Source organism: Nyctereutes procyonoides, unplaced genomic scaffold, assembly GCF_905146905.1.
Source record: "Nyctereutes procyonoides isolate TBG_1078 unplaced genomic scaffold, NYPRO_anot_genome, whole genome shotgun sequence".
NCBI classification, from domain to species: domain Eukaryota; kingdom Metazoa; phylum Chordata; class Mammalia; order Carnivora; family Canidae; genus Nyctereutes; species Nyctereutes procyonoides.
The window spans coordinates 18,323,985-18,342,683 of NW_026575141.1; the positions used below are offsets into that span (position 1 = coordinate 18,323,985).

Consider the following 18,699-nt stretch of genomic DNA (forward strand, 5'->3'; position numbering starts at 1 on the left):
ACTTTACATACATTATTTTACATAGTTTCTAACAGCCTAAGAAGCAAGATTATTATCTCTTATTTTAGACTTAAGAATACAGAGCCTTTGAATGGGGAGGCAAATTGCTCAAGGTCACAGACTGGGGACCTGAGACTCACATCCTTTTGTTCTAACTTAAAAGCACACAGAAAAAAGACAACCTAGCATCGAATGAATTCTTACAGTCAGAACCATCTCCTGGTTCCTCTCTAAAGACACTTTACTTTGTAAATTTGACTGTGGTCAATTCCATAGGTTGGCTTTCCCCCACAAAAGTTTGGCTTCCATTCCTCCTACCAAGATCTTCACCAATCCATATTCTGTGCTTTTAACAGACTCTCTCAAAACCCTCTTGCGCTAGTAAGTCTTCTAGCTTAGTACATCTGATTTTAAAACTTTTTTCTTACTTCCTTTGGTAATGATTTGTGTCAGAGACAGCCAACTGCTCCCCAGTATGCATACTCCCCTTCTACCTTTTCAGCTATAGGCACATGTCAACACAGCTCTGGACATATCCTACCCCTCCTTGCAATAGTTGTGGCCATTTGCCTCCATTCAGATTAATGGGATGTGAGAGCACAATATGAATGCAATTTCTGGGTAAAATACACTCAGCATAATATCCAAGTCTATGTTCTTTCTATTCTTTCCTGCTGGGAAGTGGCAATCACTGGAATTCTAGGCTTGGACCAAGAAAGAAACAGTATGTTGAAGACAGTTGTGTTGCTTCATCAGCCTTTGTCCCAGATTGGTCACATGGAACACAGTCATCTTATCACCGTAGGCCATTTGCTTATTTCTGGACTGTCAAGTAAAAGAAAATAAATTTCTCTCTCCTCTAGGTGTAACAGCAAATCAGCCCTTGCCATTCCCAATAGAGTATCTAATATGTAATGTACCTATTATTCTCCATCTTTTTGGCTCACTGGTGAGGTATGTGTGTTAACCACTCTGGGAGGAGATACTATATTGGAAAGAGAATTTGCAGAAGGTACTAAGCCCTTCTGAGCCTTGGGTCCTTCTCTGTCATAAAAAGAAAAGAAAAAAGAAATCTAAATCTCACAGTAGCATATATTTTATTTTCCTTTCATAGGTAGACTGTAAAGCAACTGATCACAAGAGCTGCAAACTTTAATGCTTTTTTCTTTTAATCTCCCGAGTAGCAGTTTTTGTAAAGGTCTTGATTGCCAAGTGTATAAAACCGCTAATTAACTCAAAAGAGACAATCCATTCAAAATTTTATTTTAGTCCAGAACTCTGAATGCATGCATTTGCAAAGACATTTAGAAAATGTTTTAAGCTTTTAAGCTTCAAACAGACTTAACTAGCTCCTGTCACTATAATTTTTATTATTTAGATGCTGACATTAGGCCAAATCTTGGGTAAAAGCTTGGTTTCTGTCTGTAAGATACAATGGGAAGGAATACAAAAAAAAAAAAAAAAAAAGGACAGTGAGCCTACTTTGTGACTCACAAAAAGCACATATCCTGTATGATATGTGGTAGATAACTATTTATTAAAAAACAGAAAGACATGAGATGATATGTATAAAGCACCCAAGAATTGCAAAGAGTTCATTTCTAGTCATGTAGCATTAGTGTGTATATGTGGGTGTGTGTGGTGTGAGTATGGGTGTTGATGGGGATGGAAGGGTAGGGAAAAGTGGTCTTACCTCTTGGAGGGATAGCTGGCCTCAAGTGCATGACTACTACTGTTTCCAAAGTGCAAACTAAAAAAGAGAACCCTTCTACCCTGTCGCCTACCATAAGAAGTTGCTTTTTCCTGTATGCGAATGTATATGCCCAGCACACTGTTATTCCTTGTAATGCAAAAGACCACCAAATAAGTGCTTGTTATTAAAAAAAATTAAAAATATAAAAACACATGCTATTATTAACCATTATGCATCACTAACATAGCATTCAACAAATGTTCATAGAGTGTGTGCTAACCACAGAGCAAAAAAAAAAGGAAAAAAGGCACAATTCTAATTAGACCTAAAAATGTATCCCAAATGTGCTTCTAATCACTCATCGTCTTCGCTCTGTTGCCTTTTGAAGTGCCTCAGAGGCATTAAACACTTCACAAGAAGGGCCATAGGTGACATATTTCCTCATTCTTTCCAATTCCAGACAGCAGCTCACACACATCACAACATAAAGGTCACAAACACAGACAGACGCCTGTTCAGAATACAAATGTCTTTGGGCTTGTTTTTCTCCGAGGAGCCCTCCATCCCAGTGAGTTGTAACAGCAATACACTTGGCGGTTCATCCTGTAATGTGTCTGGCTGTGCCCTATTGTCTACTCTGAGACTTCAATTCACAGAAGGTGGGCTCCACGGGGCCAAGGGCTGTTTAATAATTTGACAATTATTAACTCAGTAGCAAAAGTAACCTTCAAGATCACTGACTCAACCTCCCAACCTTGTACAACATCCCTCACAGACGCCATCTGGCTTTTGCTTTGTGGCCAGTTTTGAGAGGGCTCTTCATGATTGCAATCAGAAGGCAGGATAGAGTGGCAGAGTTTCTTCCGACTCCAGATAACCTTATTTCTAGAACAGTCTGCCTTATCCAGCGCAGATCTAGACTGTCTGGTATTTGATACTGAGTTTGTATCCTCCTGCTAAGTGTGTGGGCCACAGTAACAAAGAGAAGAAGCTTCAGGAGAAAGAAGTCAAGGAATCTAGGCCTAGGGAGATAGGACTGGGAAAAAGTATCAAAGTAGCAATAGAAAATAGTAGACAGGGCACATAAAAAACAGATGTTTAAAGAAGAGGCAAGAAACAGAACCAAAAAGAAAGTTTGAAGAAGAGAAGGCTGCTCTGAAAACTGATAGGTTTCATGAAAATGAAGCCTTCTTGCATGTGATCCAGCAGAGGATCACTAGTTTGTTTTTGCTCAAAGAGCATTTTGAGCCCTGTCTGTGGTAAATATGCTTATAAATATGAGCTACTGAGTTTATTAGCATTGCCAACTCCAGGGCAACATAACAATGGCTAAAATTTTTAATATTTTTTAATATTTATTTATTTATTTTTTTAGAGAGAGGGAGGAAGAGTGTATCCACGGGTGCATGCACTTGCGCACATGCTCACACACACACACACACACACACACACACAAACACGTGAGTGGGGAGAGAGGGGAAGATAATCCCAAGCAGGCTCCACACTCAGAGTGGAGCCCAGTTTGGGGTTTGATCCCTCAACCCTGAGATCATGACCTGAGATGAAACTAAGAGTTGGACCCCCAACCAACTGAACCACTCAGGCGGCCCAACTATCAAAACTTTAAACAGATATGCTAACTGAACGACAATCTCACTATTAAGAATTCACCCTAAAGGGATCCCTGGGTGGCGCAGCGGTTTGGCGCCTGCCTTTGGCCCCGGGCGAGATCCTGGGGATCCCATCCCGGATCGAATCCCACGTCGGGCTTCCGGTGCATGGAGCCTGCTTCTCGCTCTGCCTGTGTCTCTGCCTCTCTCTCTCTCTCTGTGACTATCATAAACAAATAAAAAAATAAATAAAGATTTAAGAATTCACCCTAAAGATATACAAGAGCTCTATGTACAATGATGGTCACTGATTTGTTTGTAGTTGCAAAAAAACTACAACCATCCGAATGTGCATTAGGAGGGAAATGATTAAATAAATCCTGGTACCTGCAAACATTAAAAAGATTGAGGTAGACCTACATGTGTTGACGTGGGAAGCTGTTCACACTGCATTTGGAATAAGCAGGTTGTAGAATATAATCTTACAATAAGATGCCATTTGTGAAAAATATGTATGTGTGCATATGTTTGCTTGCCTTTGAGCTGGAAAGAAAAACTTTATCTCTAGAGTTATTTCTATAGGGATGGAGATTTTTGTTGACAGATTTTTATTTTCCATTTTGTTACTTCTCTTCCTTCTCACACCTTCACTAGCTGACTGCTACGCTGTCAGAGCACCACTTCCAGGGGCCACACAGTGAAGATACAGACTTTATAAAACTGGTTCAGAAACGTCACTAAACAAGCAAGAAATCAAACAATAAACATAAGATTACACAAATAATTAACAAATTGCAGCAAGAGTGAGAAAGAGAAGAAATACAGGTGCATGAGATCAAAAAAAGATTGACTGAAGAGGTTTTTGTTGATTTAATGTGATTTTTCCTCTGATAAACACTAGTGGCATGCCAAAATACTGTTAATGAGTTTTTTTGTGTTTGTGGCCAAATGATGTAGGGTGTATAGCCAGCATTTTCTCATACTTACCGATTCCTTTAATGAGGTGGCAGTTTGGAAGGTCTACAGATTCTACTTCTCTGGAGGCTTTAAGTCGATTCCTGTTTAAAAAAAAAAAAAATCTATCTGTTTATGTATTCCTTGCTTTGTTGCAGACAGGGTTTAAAGAGGCTTACAGCAATACATAAAACACAGCATAAATCTAAAGCAGATAAAAGAGAAGATAGAAAAACAAGGGTAGGAACATAAAATCGCACCAGAAATGAAGTTAAAATAAAAATGCATATCACAAAGTTCTATATGTGAATGTGGGTCATAAAAGAAAGCCAATAACTCAACAAATAAAACTTGCAATGCAAGTTCCAATGCAAATACAAACACGGCACCACCAGGTCACATTTCTCACGGCTCTGGTGTTACGGGAAGAGCTCCAGATGTAGAACCAGAAGCCCTGTCTCCCTCCCGAGGGCCCAAAGGAGCCAAAAAACACCCAGGCCCTCTGCAAAATGACACAGTGCCTGACAGGAGGCCGAGAGAGGATGTGGGTTCAGAGCCAGGCACACAAAAGATACCCCACAAACAGCCATTAAGAAATACATGGAGGAGGTCCTGCCCCCATCACAACATTTATTGGGTGAGAACTTTGGAGAACACCAACTACTGTAACAAAAGTACATGCTGTTGTTTCACAAAGAGTAAAAGTGCAGAAATAATGAGGAGATGGTGAACTGTAATACAATATCTTCCCCACCCCCGGGCCCGGAAGAGGACCACAAAGCAGTCTGGCCAAACGCATCTGGGAACTCTTCTTTAGAAGCCACATGTTGTAGGCCTTCCCTTCTCGTCCCTAGCTCTCTCTCACCTTCTCTTTCTGTTCTCTACAGTCATTAATAATCATAATGCTCACAGACTAGTTTACATTTCTTCAAAGTGAGTCACACATACCACACATTTAAGAGATAAAACTGACAATTTGCCGCTTGTCCCTCTCCTTTTCATATCACTGACAGCGTCTGACTTCTAGACACAGGATTTAGGGAAGGTTACCAGTCTCAGGAATGTGGAAGAAGGCGGAGGCCTACCTAACCCAGAATTATGAACAGGTGGTAGCGACTATATATTTTGGCAACTCATATCTCGTATATAAAGTCTGTATATAAAGTCTCTAACTAAAATGTTCATCAGTGTGTTACTTCAAATTGTATAATTCAAATAGTGTCAAAATTTCTCGAAACAATATAGCAATAAGGCAACAAAATAAAAATTAAAGTGAATAAAATAAATATGTAAAATATACAGGCATAATAAAAATTAAAAATAAGTCTTTAAAAGTAAAGCAATAAAAAAAGACCATAAATCTCACATTTACAAGTCCCAGGAGTGATTTAAAGGGGGGGGGGAGGACAGAAATATGTATATTTCACCTAATGTGGTAGGCTGAATGACTTCATTTAATTGTAGAAACAACCCTAAGTACGTACCACTGTCCCTGCTTTAGGGATGAGGAAAGTGACTCAGAGGTGAAGGAACTTTGCTGAGGTCTGGCACCTGCTGGGAAAAACCTTCCAGAAGCAGTGCTCTAACCCACTCTGGTATTTTTCTCAAAAAGAGTGAAGAGATCTGTGTTTCTGTCTTAGCAGCAAAGCTACCTGATTTGACTCTCTATGGGCTTCAGTCTTCTTTATGCATAAAATAAGGATGAGGCTAGTTGACCTCCCAGGTTCAGTGGACACTGCATGACTCCAGAATGGAGATATGTCAGTAGGTTCCAGCTATGGTTTCATCAAGTTTCTGTATCATGCATTGGTTTGGGTGTCACTTTCATACAACCTACTATTATGCCCATTTAACGATATAAAAATAGATAATGAGAATTGTCATCTACCATTTTCAAAGATAAATTATATGGATAAAATAAAATTCAGATGTGTTTAAATGGTTTAATATGGGTTATTTTTTAGAGTCAACTTAGATCTGCAAAGATGACTGATAATTACACACTGCTAATAGGGCAATCTTCATCAACTAGTTAAGTTGTACAATATCATCTCTAAATACACAGACTGCCGACTATTCAAACGAGAATTACACATGGGCTGTGCATAAATTCTGGTTAACCAGGTCATTTTTTCTTTCTTTCTTTTATAATAAAAGACAGATGGGATTTTGCTTCCAACCTTTGTGACCCATCGAGACTTTCAAATTCATTCAGTGGAAAACTGCTCGGCTTTTTACCTGGTAGAAGTACCAGTTCCCTATTCATTACTGAACTTCTGTATTCCAGGGTGGTAGGCCCTATTAGCGACAAACCTAAAGCCATTCTCACTTCCTTTCTTCCTTGCTCCTTTCCATTGCAGAGAGAGACAAGCCAAATATTTGCTTTCCCAGCCTCCTTTATACTTAGGGGCAATCCTATGACTTGGGCTTTGGAGAAAGATTTTTGTTCCTGATAAAAAAGGCAGATACAAGAATAGTGCTAACTGGAGTCACCCCTTCTCTCTTCATGATTTGACCACACATGCCATGCTCAGGACTGTAACAATCATTCAGCAGCCTTAACATGACAAGATTGAAGACAGAAAGCCAAAAGTGAAGGATTGAAGGACAAAACTATAAGAACCTAATTTTTTGATATGATCATGGGCTTAAGGGACAAGCTGTAGAATGACTCTCCTACAAAGTTTTTATCATGTGAGAAAAATAAGCCTTATATTTGTATATGTTATAATTAATTGAAGTATAATTGAGGTATGTTACTTGAGGCTGAAAGCACTCTTAACTGTTAATAGAATTAAGAAGTTTGGGGGAATATACAAGAGAAAGCTACACAAACATCTTTGGGCTAGTACATCAATAAGCCTAAATGCTAGTTAATTCAGGCCAAATTAAAAATAAATAAGTAAATGGTACAAACACAAATAAGTGACATTTTGGCACAGCCTACTTGCTTCCTACCACTTATGTCCATAGCCTGCTTATGAATATACTAGGTCAGAGACAGCTGTCTGCTGTCATGCAGACATTGCTAATCAATCCCAGCATTCTTTCCCTTTAATCCATAGCCATCCTCACACACAACATTCCAGGCAACCACTACTGCTCTGGGTTCCCTTTGCTTTTCTCACTTTCCTCTTCTTTTTCATTAAAAGTTGGTTATTTTCCTTTGAGTCATAACTATGTGATAGGTATAATACAACAAAGCAAATACATTGTGTCCCTGGTGCACCTGAGTGGCTCAGGGGTTGAACGTCTGCCTTCGGCTCAGGGTGTGATTCCAGGGTCCTGGTATGGAGTCTCACATCTGGTCCCTGCATGGAGCCTGCTTCTCCCTCTGCCTATGTCTCTGCCTCTCTCTGTGTGTCTATCATGAACAAATAAATAAAATCTTTTAAAAAAATACACTGTCTTCCTTCAACTGAGCCAGCAATCATTTCCCCAATGACATCCACCAGACACATGTACATCAAGTTTCCTCATCTTGGGGTCCAGTGACCTTCAAAGAGTCCATGGGTAAAATTCAGGGATCCGTGAACATGGATGGGGGAAAAATACATCTTTATTTAAACCTTCTGAAATTAAGCATTTCCTCTGATGATGAGTGCAGGCAAGAAACCACAGAACTTTCTATTAGCAGCATCTGTGTCCCTCTGTCAAAACAGAAATCGCAGATACTGTTATAGTAAATATCACATTTCAGTTATAGTAAATATCTCAAAATATCATTTATACTCACCACTACTTCAAAATATCTATAGCTACATATTTAACTACCTTTATATCTATTTAAGGCTTTAATTAAGAAGCCTATGTTATTATATCTTACATTAGATTTTAAAAATAGGTTGGTAATGGTATTAAAGTATATAAATTAGTATTAACTCAAATAGTATTTAATTTTGTCTTGGAATCCTGTGTATTTTATTTTATGCATTTAAAAACATGATGTTGACCAAGGGTCCATCAACTGATCAATAGATAAAGAACATGTGGTATATATATATAACATAGAACAGCATTCAGCCATAAAAAAGAATGAAATCTTGCCATTTGCAATGACATAGATGGAGCTAGAGGGTACTATGCTAAGTGAAATAAGTCAGAGAAAGACAAATACCATATGACTTCACTCATATGTGGAGTTTAAGGAAAAAAAAAACAAATGAGCAAAGGAGGGAGAAAGAGGGAGGAAGAGAGAGAAATAAAAAATAAAATGTTAATTAGAGAGAACAAACTGATGGTTACCAGAGGGAGGTTGGGGGGAGGGGGATGAGATAGGTGATGGGGATTAAGGAGGGCACTTATCTTGAGGAGTACAGGGTGATGTATGGAAGTGCTGAATCACTATATTGTACACTTGAGCCTAATATAACATTGTATGTTAACAAATGGAATTAAAATAAAAACAAAACAAAAACAAACGAGGAGCACCACATGTACACACAAAAAAAATTTAAATAAAATAAAAGCATAATGCTAAGAAGCCAAGGCTTTAACAGACTGCCAAACAGATCTATGTCACAAAAGTCTAAGGGCCCCTGTTTGCACATTGTCATTACAGGTAACTTTCACTGAACGCTTACTATATATTTGGTGTTGTTTTAGCACTTTACAAGAATGAACTCTTTTATTTTTCATGGCCCCACTATGGAGTGTGTAGTATTAATATTCTCATCCTACAGGTTAGGACACTGAGGTACAGAAAGGTGAAATAAAAAGCCAAGAACCCAGGTAAACAATGGAGCTAAGAAATGAATTCAGGCTATCTAGCCACAAGCATGAACCCTTAGCCAATAGTCATGACCATGAAATCAATTTCTATTTTTTAAATGTTTTTTTAAAAAGATTTTATTTATTTATTTGAGAGAGTGAGAGCAAGAGCAGAGGGAGGGGCCAGAGGAAGAGGGAGAAACAGATTCTCTGCTGAACAGAGAGCCCTTTGTGGGGCTCGATCACAGGACCCTGGGTTCATGACCTGAGCTGAAGGCAGGTGCCCAGCCAACTGAGCCACCCAGGTGCCCCTCAATTTCCATTTCTTTTACTCAGGAGACAGCATTATCCATACAGAGTGGGAGGAGAGGGGCAATTAGTTATTATGTTGCCTCATCTTCAGCAAACTAGGAACACAGTGTTACTACCTGGCATGGCTTTGTTCCATATTTCATGGCCTCTGAATTTACAAACTACTTGTGGGGCTTTATCTTTTAAGTACAGACTTAAATATAGGCAAACGGGGGCTTTATCTTTTATATACAGACTTGAAAAACCCATTGGAATTCACCCCTTGGGCCCCTGTAATGCTTTTAGTACTTAGTAGCTAAGAATTTGTGAGTAAGCATCTTAGGCTGGAATTTGCTCCAAAGGCAGGAAAGCTAAGAGGCAGTGAGGAAATTGGGGCATCCAGAAGACTTGGTTTGGAGTATAGGTTCAGCACCAATTACCTGCTGAAATAACTAGTTGACCTCCTCCAGCCTCAGTTTTAACATGTCTAATACAGAAAGGAAGACATTATTGCAGAATGAAGGCATAAATGTAAAAGGCTTTCTTTCCAAATGTCAGTACATGTATGTATATTTTGGCTTAGGGACACCTGGGTGGTTAAGCACCTCACTCCTGATTTTGGCTCAGGTCATGGTATCTGTTGTGGGATCGAGCCCCACATGGGGTTCCACACTCAGCAAGAAGTCTGCTTGAGATTCTCTCTCTCTCTCCCTCTGCATCTCCCCCTTGCTCTCTCTCTCTCAATAAGTAAAAAAATATATATATTTTTTTAAATGTACATTTTGGCTTAATATTAAAGAACGTTTGACACTTTTGACACAATGATCAGCACACAGTAGTCACACAATACATGGTAGGGAAGATGGTAGTTAAAAAATAAAGCCTGACCTTGCAGAAGTGTTCAAAAGCAGTCTGGATGGCTTTTTGGTGTAACTGTCATAAAATCTATCACGCAAAAGGCAGAATGTTCAGATGCCTGTTTAGGGATTCCTGCTCATGCGTGGGTCTCTGATGTACTCAAGCCTCATGATTCATCCAAGGGTGTGTACTTTGCAACAGGTAGCAACTGGCTTGGGGATATTTGCGTAGTTCTATTTTCCCCTTTATTGCTCAACTTGGGAGGAGTGGAAAACTTGGGTGTAATATGCCATCCTCCCCTGAGAACTTTAGCCAGTTACAGTCCAGAAGGAAAGAGATGGCTTTGATTCCATTTATCCATCTGGGATATACTTATACTAAAAAAATATTCATTATCCATTATTTATCTGAAATTCAAATTGAAGTTTAAGTGAATACCCTGGGGGAGAGAAACAACTTGAGTGCCTAAGTACAAAGTGCCATCTCTAAAAATAGAATAATGAAATAGCAGGGGGCAGCCCTGATGGCTCAGCAGTTTAGCACTACTTTCAGCCCAGGGTGTGATCCTGGAGACCCGGGATGGAGTCCCCCATCGGGCTCCCTGCGTGGAGATGGAGCCTGCTTCTCCCTCTGCCTGTGTCTCTGCCCCCCTTTCTCTCTGTGTGTGTGTGTCTCTCATGAATAAATAAATAAAATCTTTTTAAAAAAATGAAATAGCGAGGAAACCTATTTCAAAAACCAGCCTGTTTTTTGAAGAGCCTTTCCTTATGGGGAAGTAGGAACATGCTGCTTTTCAAAATAGACCCTAGGGTGTAAAAGGAGAGATGCTATGCATTTGAGCACTCCACCTATAACCCTGTAAACAGCAGGCACTTGATATTCCACAATCACAAGGTTACCAGATAAAATACAAGACGCCAAAATTTGAATTTCAAATAAAGAATGATATTTTAGTACAATTATGCCCCAATATTGCAATGGGATATGCTTATATAACAAAATGATTTGTTGGTTATCTGAAATTCGCATTTAACTGGGCATCCTGCATTTTTGTTTGCTGCATCTAGCCACCTATCACATATCCTAATGTTCTCACATCAACTGATTTGGGACTCCAACTATCCAATGAAGTTAGATCTAGTGACCTAGAAAGTCACTGCTCAGTAAAATGTATTGCGGTCAAATCTTTATAAAGAAAAGACGCATTAAATTGTGAATTACCTATAAGGTACATTCTATGTAAATAAGCCTTATTTACTTTTTCTTGGTTTTGCAACTACAATTACCATTTAAAGGGACTTAAATTTAAAACTTGAAGATTATTAAGAAGAAGAAACCATTATTTGGGAAAACTTCAACTTGTGGGAATACGGGTGGTTTGGACTTTAGGGAAATTTAATGAGCTTGTACATTTTAGTGGTATCACCTTTGAAACTGAAAGTTGGACAGTCGTACAAAATCATCCATCTCAAGAACGTTCTGCAGAGCAGGTTTGGGTATTTACGTAACAGGAAAATTAAGGTCAGCATGTCCATTTTCTACCAGTAAGCAATCCTTCCTCCACCACATGTGTTCCTCCTACTTGCATCCCTCTATCAGCAGATGAAGCTCCAGCTCCAGGACGGTAGAGACAGAAGCCCTGGTATCACCTTTGATGTCCCCCTTTCTCAGTGAGGCTCCAGAGTATGGGCCCCTGTCCTGTTATTCTCTCCAAACTACTGCAACTACCTTAACGAGTTTCCCCACGTCTATTCACTCTCTGTTCTACTACTTCTCAATTGTAACTGCATATTACAATTATAAGGAGAATTTTTAAAAATAAAAAACACTCATCCCCAGGGCCCCACACAGACCAGCTGGATATGAATCTCTAGGGGTCCAGCCCAGACATCAGCCTACCAGGAGATGCTAAGGTACAGCCAGGATGGAGAACTACTGCTCTCTTCCAATCCGTCCTTCCAGCTTCATCTCTACAGCAGCGCAATTAATTCTGCTTTATAGCACAGCAACTGATTGTATTTTATATGATTCCTATTTAAACACACATACACAAACATCAATAGTTCTGCCTTGCCTATCAAAGCAGGCCCCAATTCTTGAACTTCTAATTAACCACCTCAAGACCCACCTTTTCCCCAACCCTGACTCTTCTCATCCCTTAACTTTATGCTCCCCTCAAGCTGGTCTACAGCTAGTCTCCAAACTTCACCACCTTTCCCCTCTGTTGGGGCTGCACTTTTCATCTGGAATGACCCCATATGTGTTTCACTGATCCTTCAAGGCTAACGTCAAATAGTCTCTTCCTCCTGAATGCCACCTTCAGGGGCTGGAATCTTTCCCCTTAAGCCTGTAGGGGTTGGTTTGTCCCTGGTCTGGACATCCTAATGGATATATTTGTTTTATTTCTCTCCTCCCCTGGCATAGAGTGAATTTAGAGATTAAGGACCGTGCCTCACTCCATTACAGGGGTCTAGGAGGGCACACCATACACAGAAGGTGCTCACTATTTCTGGAATCCTTTTGCAGGAGGCTTCTAAAATTTGAGTTGGTTAATATGTCCACGCATCCGCGGTTTTCCTCACAATTAAACTGGGAGATGGACCAGGCTCATGCTGTCTGACATTCCGGCCCCAGGGTTCCCTAGTGGCCATAAATAAGGAAGTGATGTAAGAACAGTAGCTGAGGATCTCGAGTCACTTCGATCTCCACAGCGCCAAGATTAGAAAGTTGAAAAGTTTCTCCAACTACGCGGGGGAAGGGATGGTGAGCAGCTCTATTACCGACGGCGACTGGTCTGGGCAGCAAAGAGCAGCACAGCAGCCCCCAAGATCTGAAACAAATCTTTATAACTAAAGGTTCGGTGCACGAGTAATACTAGTTCTGCTAACAAAGCTGAAGCGCTGGGTTTGCAACTGCAAAGCACCCGCTGGTCCAACCGGGTGGAAAAGAACCCTGCGAGGCTGCAAGGGCGCCTCCACTTCCCGGGAAGTCTGCAGCGCCGGCCCACCCGGTGCGGGGCGCGGGGGCCAGGAGCCGGGCGCGGGGGCCAGGAGCCGGGCGCGGGGGCCAGGTGTGCACCGAGCTGCGGCGCTGCCAGCACTCGGGGCTCCCCGCCCGCAGCTCGAGATTCCCGGCTCGGCCTGCGCCCTCCCCCGCAGCCCGGGCCGGCCGGGCCTGGGGGCCCCGGGGCGGGGGCCGCTCGGGGAGCCCGCCCCCCTCCGCCCCCCTCCGCCCCCCTCCGGCCCCCTCCGCCCCCCGCGCCCCCCGCCCCGCGCCCCGGCCAGGCCGCGCGCCGACGGCTCGGGGCCCCCCACCTACCTGAGCGCCAGGAGCCTCTCGCCCAGGAGCGCCAGCGCTATCCCCAGCAAGCCCACGGCCAGCAGCCGCCCCATGGCGCGGGAGCCGGCGCCGCCTCGCTGGCGCGGGTCGGGGAGCCCTGCGCGCGGCGCCCGCCTCCCCGCTCAGGCCGCGCTCCGCCCCGGCCCCGGCCCCGCCCCGGCCCCGGCCCCGGCCCCGGCCCGGCCCTTGGCCTTTGTCACCGCGGGCTCACCCAGGCGCCGGCCCCGGACGCCCCGCGGAGGCTCGGGCGCGCACCTGGACCCCTTCCCCGCCTCGCCCCGACGGGCGCCCCCAGGAGCCGCGAGCAGCCCGCGGAGCCCGCCCCTCCTCGTCTCCACCGACCGTCCCTGCTCCCTGGGCCTGGAAGAAACTTCTAGATAAAGTTTCCGAGACTCTTTTTCGCTACAGGAAAAGATTCCGGATTCTCTCTTGTAAATAACGCAGGTTGGAACCAGCTACCTTATATAACAAGGTGTAGACGCTCTGCTCCCCGTAAGGCTTCATCCAGACCAGAGGCCTCAAGACGTAGACCCTATTTTTGATCTCAGCTCAGCTCATGGGAATAAGAGCAGGGGTGGGGGGTGGGGGTTGTTTTCTTTTACTTCAACAGCCATAACATGAATAAAGAAAGAAAAAAAAGGCAGCCTGGGTGGCTCAGCGGTTTAGCGTCTGCCTTAGGCCCAGGGCCTGATCCTGGAGACCCGGGATCCAGTCCCACGTCGGGCTCCTTGCATGTAGCCTGCTTCTCCCTCTGCCTGTGTCTCTGCCTCTCTCTCTCTTTGTGTCTTTCATGAATAAATGAGTGAAATCTTTTTTTTAAAAAAAAAAAAGGAAAAAAAAATGTTAAGAGGGAAAGCTAAGTCATTAAGATTGAGACAGTTACAACAAATGAGTATGTCGGAAATAAGCTTCTACTGGTTCACAGTATTTATTTGCCACCCTGGAGGCCTGACAATTGCCAGTTTTCAACAAACATCAGTAAATAAAAGCAGATTCTAGTTTCTCATCCCCCTCCCCCTCCTCTGCCCCGCTTGCCAAAAACACATCCCTTTTGCTTCTGTGTGTATCTCTGATTCAGTCCTAAGGGATATTAGGTTATGCTGAATGGTAGAGAGATAAACAGCTGTCTTTTGAAAGAACCTTTCTGTGTCATGGTCCCTCTGGTAGGGACAAATCTCAATTCAGGATGAAGCCTAGACCAGATTTGGTGCTGGGCCACCAAGGGGAGAACACCCCAGAGTGTAGGGCGGAGGTGTTTGTGGTAAAGAACCAGGGCTTTCAAGGTCAGCAAAACCAACATAATCTCAGAGAATCTTGAAGAAACTTTAGTTTCACATTATTAACATAACCAGTGAGTTGCCTCAAGCCCCATCTCCTAATTCCCTAGTCACTCGTGTGAAGAGTACTATTTAACTCCATTCTTTTTTTCCTTAGTGTTGCTTCTGAAACAGTTTCTGCAGAAGTAGCCCCCTTCTTACTCTATCCCCACCACTGATCCTGCTAGGGCTAGGAATCGCCATTTCTCAGGGCAGATGGGGAAGGGAGAGATTTTCTGATTTGGAAATCAGAAGTCTCTCTTTTTCATTGTTGGAAGAGGGAGAAGACAGGTTATTGAAGGCTACAGTATATATCTGTTATCAAATTCTATAGTATAGCTTAGCAATTTTTTGAGATAACTGGGATTTCTGGGCTACACTGAGAGCATAACCCCAGGTTTATGTTATTTCGTGGGATAAATGGTTTCTAACTCTTAAATACCAAGTTACCCAACACGAAACAAACTTGTTCTGGACTTGTTTGTATGCTGGCAACTCTTTACACTTGGTATGAAACAGTGTTTCTCAAATAATGACATGTAACTAGTTTATAATTAGAAATTTAATGGTTCTTAAGTAAAATCTCAGAAATAATAATACCTTTTATCAATGCTTCACAAACTATGTGTAGTGAAGGACAGGTTTTTCTTTGCCTTTGTGAAGCACAATGAAAATAATTACTAGAAATGAAGTAAAAAATCAGACATACAGAATACAAGCCCAAATCTTTTATTATTTGATTCAACAGATGTAAAATTACTTTGTCAAATTTCTATAACAGTTTCTAAATGCTTGCTTTCAAATTTTCATATTTATCTCACCATGGACCAGAAACAAAGAGTTCACAGATTGAAAATGGTCTTTGGAGCACACTGTAAGTGGACTGCCTTTCATGATTGTACTTTTAACTCTTTAAAGTTCTTTGCCTCTATTATCATGTGTAATGTCCCTGGTAATTTGTGAAATAGGTGGCTCATGATTATTGTCATTTTATATACTGTGTGATCCCCTCAGTATGCCTTTTATTTTTCTCTCTCTCCTTACCTTTCTTTTAAAAGGGGGGGGGGCAGATCTTTTAACACAAAAATACGTTGAGGAGATATTATAAAGAATAATTATTGTTAGTAAAAGAAAGTATTGCTTTATAGATGGCTCTACTCTATGGCTTCTCATAGAGCAAAGGAGATCTACCTCCAACCCAAGTCATCTTTTTGAGAATCCAAATATGTTAAAAAATGTAAAAATACAGTAACAGAAAAATAGTTGTACAAACACATTTTAATATTTATAGTTAACAAATTATCATTCTTCGGTGATTAGGTTGAACACTATGAACTCACTTTTTGTAGAGATCAAAAACACCCCAATACAAAATACAATATAATTTGTGGTTCAGTAATGGAACTCAAGTTTAAAATGAGTAAGCAGCTCCTGCCAACATGTTATTCTGGTGGCAGAGCGGTGGATGACCTGGTGAAATGGAGCTCAAGGCCATGAGCCAATATACCAGCCCAGTGAACCCTGCCATCTTCCCCCATCTGACAGAGTGCTATTGGCAACTGGCATGTTCTTTACTGCCTGGTTCTTCATTTATGAGGTCACCTCCACCAAGTATACTCGGGACATCTACAAAGAGCTCCTCATCTCCTTGGTGGCCTCAGTCTTCATGGGCTTTGGAGTCCTCTTTCTGCTGCTCTGGGTTGGCATCTACGTATGAGCTCCCAAGGGTTCCAGCCAGGTGGCTTCACTGAACCCCTGCTTTTGTAAATTAATTTTTTTACTATTGCTGGAAGTGTCCCACCTGCTGCTCCCAATAAAGGCAGATGTGTGACCATAAAAAATAAAATAAAATAAAATAAAATAAAATAAGTAAGCTTATTCAGTTGGGTCAAGGCATGACCCAATTGCTATGACATATGGATAAATAAATTGTAAGATAATACTGAAAGTCAAAAAGAGTGCCCACCTATTCCCACTAGACCCAAGCCTATTTCTACAGAGGGCTGTAGGATTTGCTCCCTTTCTTCCAGGAGCAGTAGGACCCTGGAGAGAGAGGACAGAGGGGTAGAAAACAATGGGACAGAGAAAAGTTGGCAAGACCAGAGACAAAAACTTTCAATCTTCTTCAGAAGCTGACTCTGTATGGCCTGAACTCTATGGAAAAAAGTAAAGACACATTTCCCCCATTCTAGGAAATACATGCATGTTTCTTGTCTAACAGCAGTAATGTCTCCACTTACCTACAAATGAACCATGCAGGCAACTTCTTTCAGAGTATCAATCACAGCTCTTATTTACTGAACATCTCCTCTTCCACACACTTTAATCTCCATAAGAACCATTTGAATCAGATACTATTAGTATAGAGGTTATAAAGGCTACAGAGTTTAAGTATCTTACCCAAAGTCACACACCTTGAAAATGGTGACGCCAGAATCCAATATTAGAAAATTCATATCAAGACCCCATTTCCACCCTTGATATATATTTTATTAATTGTCAAATAAAAACATATCTGTACCTCTGCTATTCATAATAAGAACAGAGATGAATGAATTGGCAGTGAGAGCTAGTAGAAAATGATCTCATGTCAACTGGCATGAGAGAGTCTTTAAAACGAGGTTGCTTTTTATACTTTTCCTCTACCTGCTTGCATTACCTCACTTAATATTTATTGAGTATGTTCTGTATCTCCAAGTTGTTATTAGGTTACTGGGAATTCAAAGTAAAGGAGGTGCACATTCCTACCCTAGTAGGGTCTAGTCTAGCAAGAGAGAGAGAGGTACCTGGACAAACCTATGCAATGTTGTGTATCAAGGATTAAGAATTTTGATCTTTATCCTGTAAGTGATGTAAAGCCATGAAGTTAGGAAGACTGGTGTTTTACAAAGGTCACTCTGATGGCTGTGGGAAGGGGAGCTGAAGTGTACTTCCCAAGTCCACTTGAGAGAAGAGACAGATGGTGAACAAGGTAGAGGCAGTGGGAAGGGAAGGGAGGGAGCAGATTTAAGGAATGGCAGAGGCCTGGACAGCCTTGGTGGCTTAGCGGTTTAGCGCCGCCTTCAGCCCAGGGCCTGATCCTGGAGACCTGGGATCAAGTCCCACGTCGGGCTCCCTGCATGGAGCCTGCTTCTCCCTCTGCCTGTGTCTCTGCCTCTCTCTCTCTCTGTCTCTCTCTCTCTCTGTATCTCATGAATAATTAAATAAAATCTTTTTTAAAAAAAAGGAATGGCAGAGGCCAAATGCATAGAAACTGGTGACTGCAGGAAAAGGAGAGTTGAAGATGACTTGGGTTGTTCAAATGGGCAAATGGAGGTACACTGTTGGGATGGGAGAAAACACCTCGGAGTTGCAGGGGAGGGGAGTTTTGAAGAACATATCTGACGTGCTCAGAGCCCCAGAGACAATTGCAGACAAGTTTCTGACGCTCAGGAATGAGGACTTGTCTGGACATGGAGATTTGAGGATCATTAGCAGACAGGACAGCAGGCTGAGTAGATCACCTTCAGGAAGGGTAGAGGTTGTGTCCCAAAGTGAAGTGCTATATGCTAAAGTCCTAAAAGCTTTTATGGGTGTATAAGTAGCTAGGAGGTGGGTTACAAAGTGAGGAATGGGATAGAAAATTAGGAATTGAATTGAGCTTTAGGGAATTACCTTCAACTTGGGAAAGCAGACACTGGCATAGATGGGGACCATTTATTTGCCTTTTCTCCTGAATCAGGGCATGGTCTTGAAGTTGCTCATATCATGGTGCTCCAGGCATTTCCCTATCCATGGAAAATGAAACCTATTTGTGATGCCTGTATAGGGCCTGGGACCCACATGGAAGATGAAGATAGAGGGAGATTGGAAGGAAACTTCCAGTTACTTGTGCTTGACATAAGAAGGTCCCTCTCCTCGCTTCTGTATCTCCACTGGCAGGAGTTAT

General features: G+C 42.0%; 1 protein-coding gene and 1 pseudogene across 1 annotated transcript in view; one reads left to right on the forward strand and one right to left on the reverse strand.

The window, feature by feature from the left end:
* Window positions 1-13,581, reverse strand: part of PON2 (paraoxonase 2) — a 28,088-nt gene extending 14,507 nt beyond the window's left edge. Inside the window, exons 1-2 of the mRNA XM_055307582.1 lie at window positions 13,435-13,581; window positions 4,291-4,361 (exon numbers count right to left, since the gene is read on the reverse strand). Of these exons, the coding sequence (XP_055163557.1) occupies window positions 4,291-4,361; window positions 13,435-13,508 (145 nt within the window). The 5' untranslated portion in view covers window positions 13,509-13,581. The remainder of the gene's footprint in view (window positions 1-4,290; window positions 4,362-13,434) is intronic.
* A 2,668-nt stretch (window positions 13,582-16,249) lies between these two features.
* LOC129498098 (transmembrane protein 258-like) lies at window positions 16,250-16,488 on the forward strand (annotated as a pseudogene).
* Window positions 16,489-18,699: the final 2,211 nt, after the last annotated feature.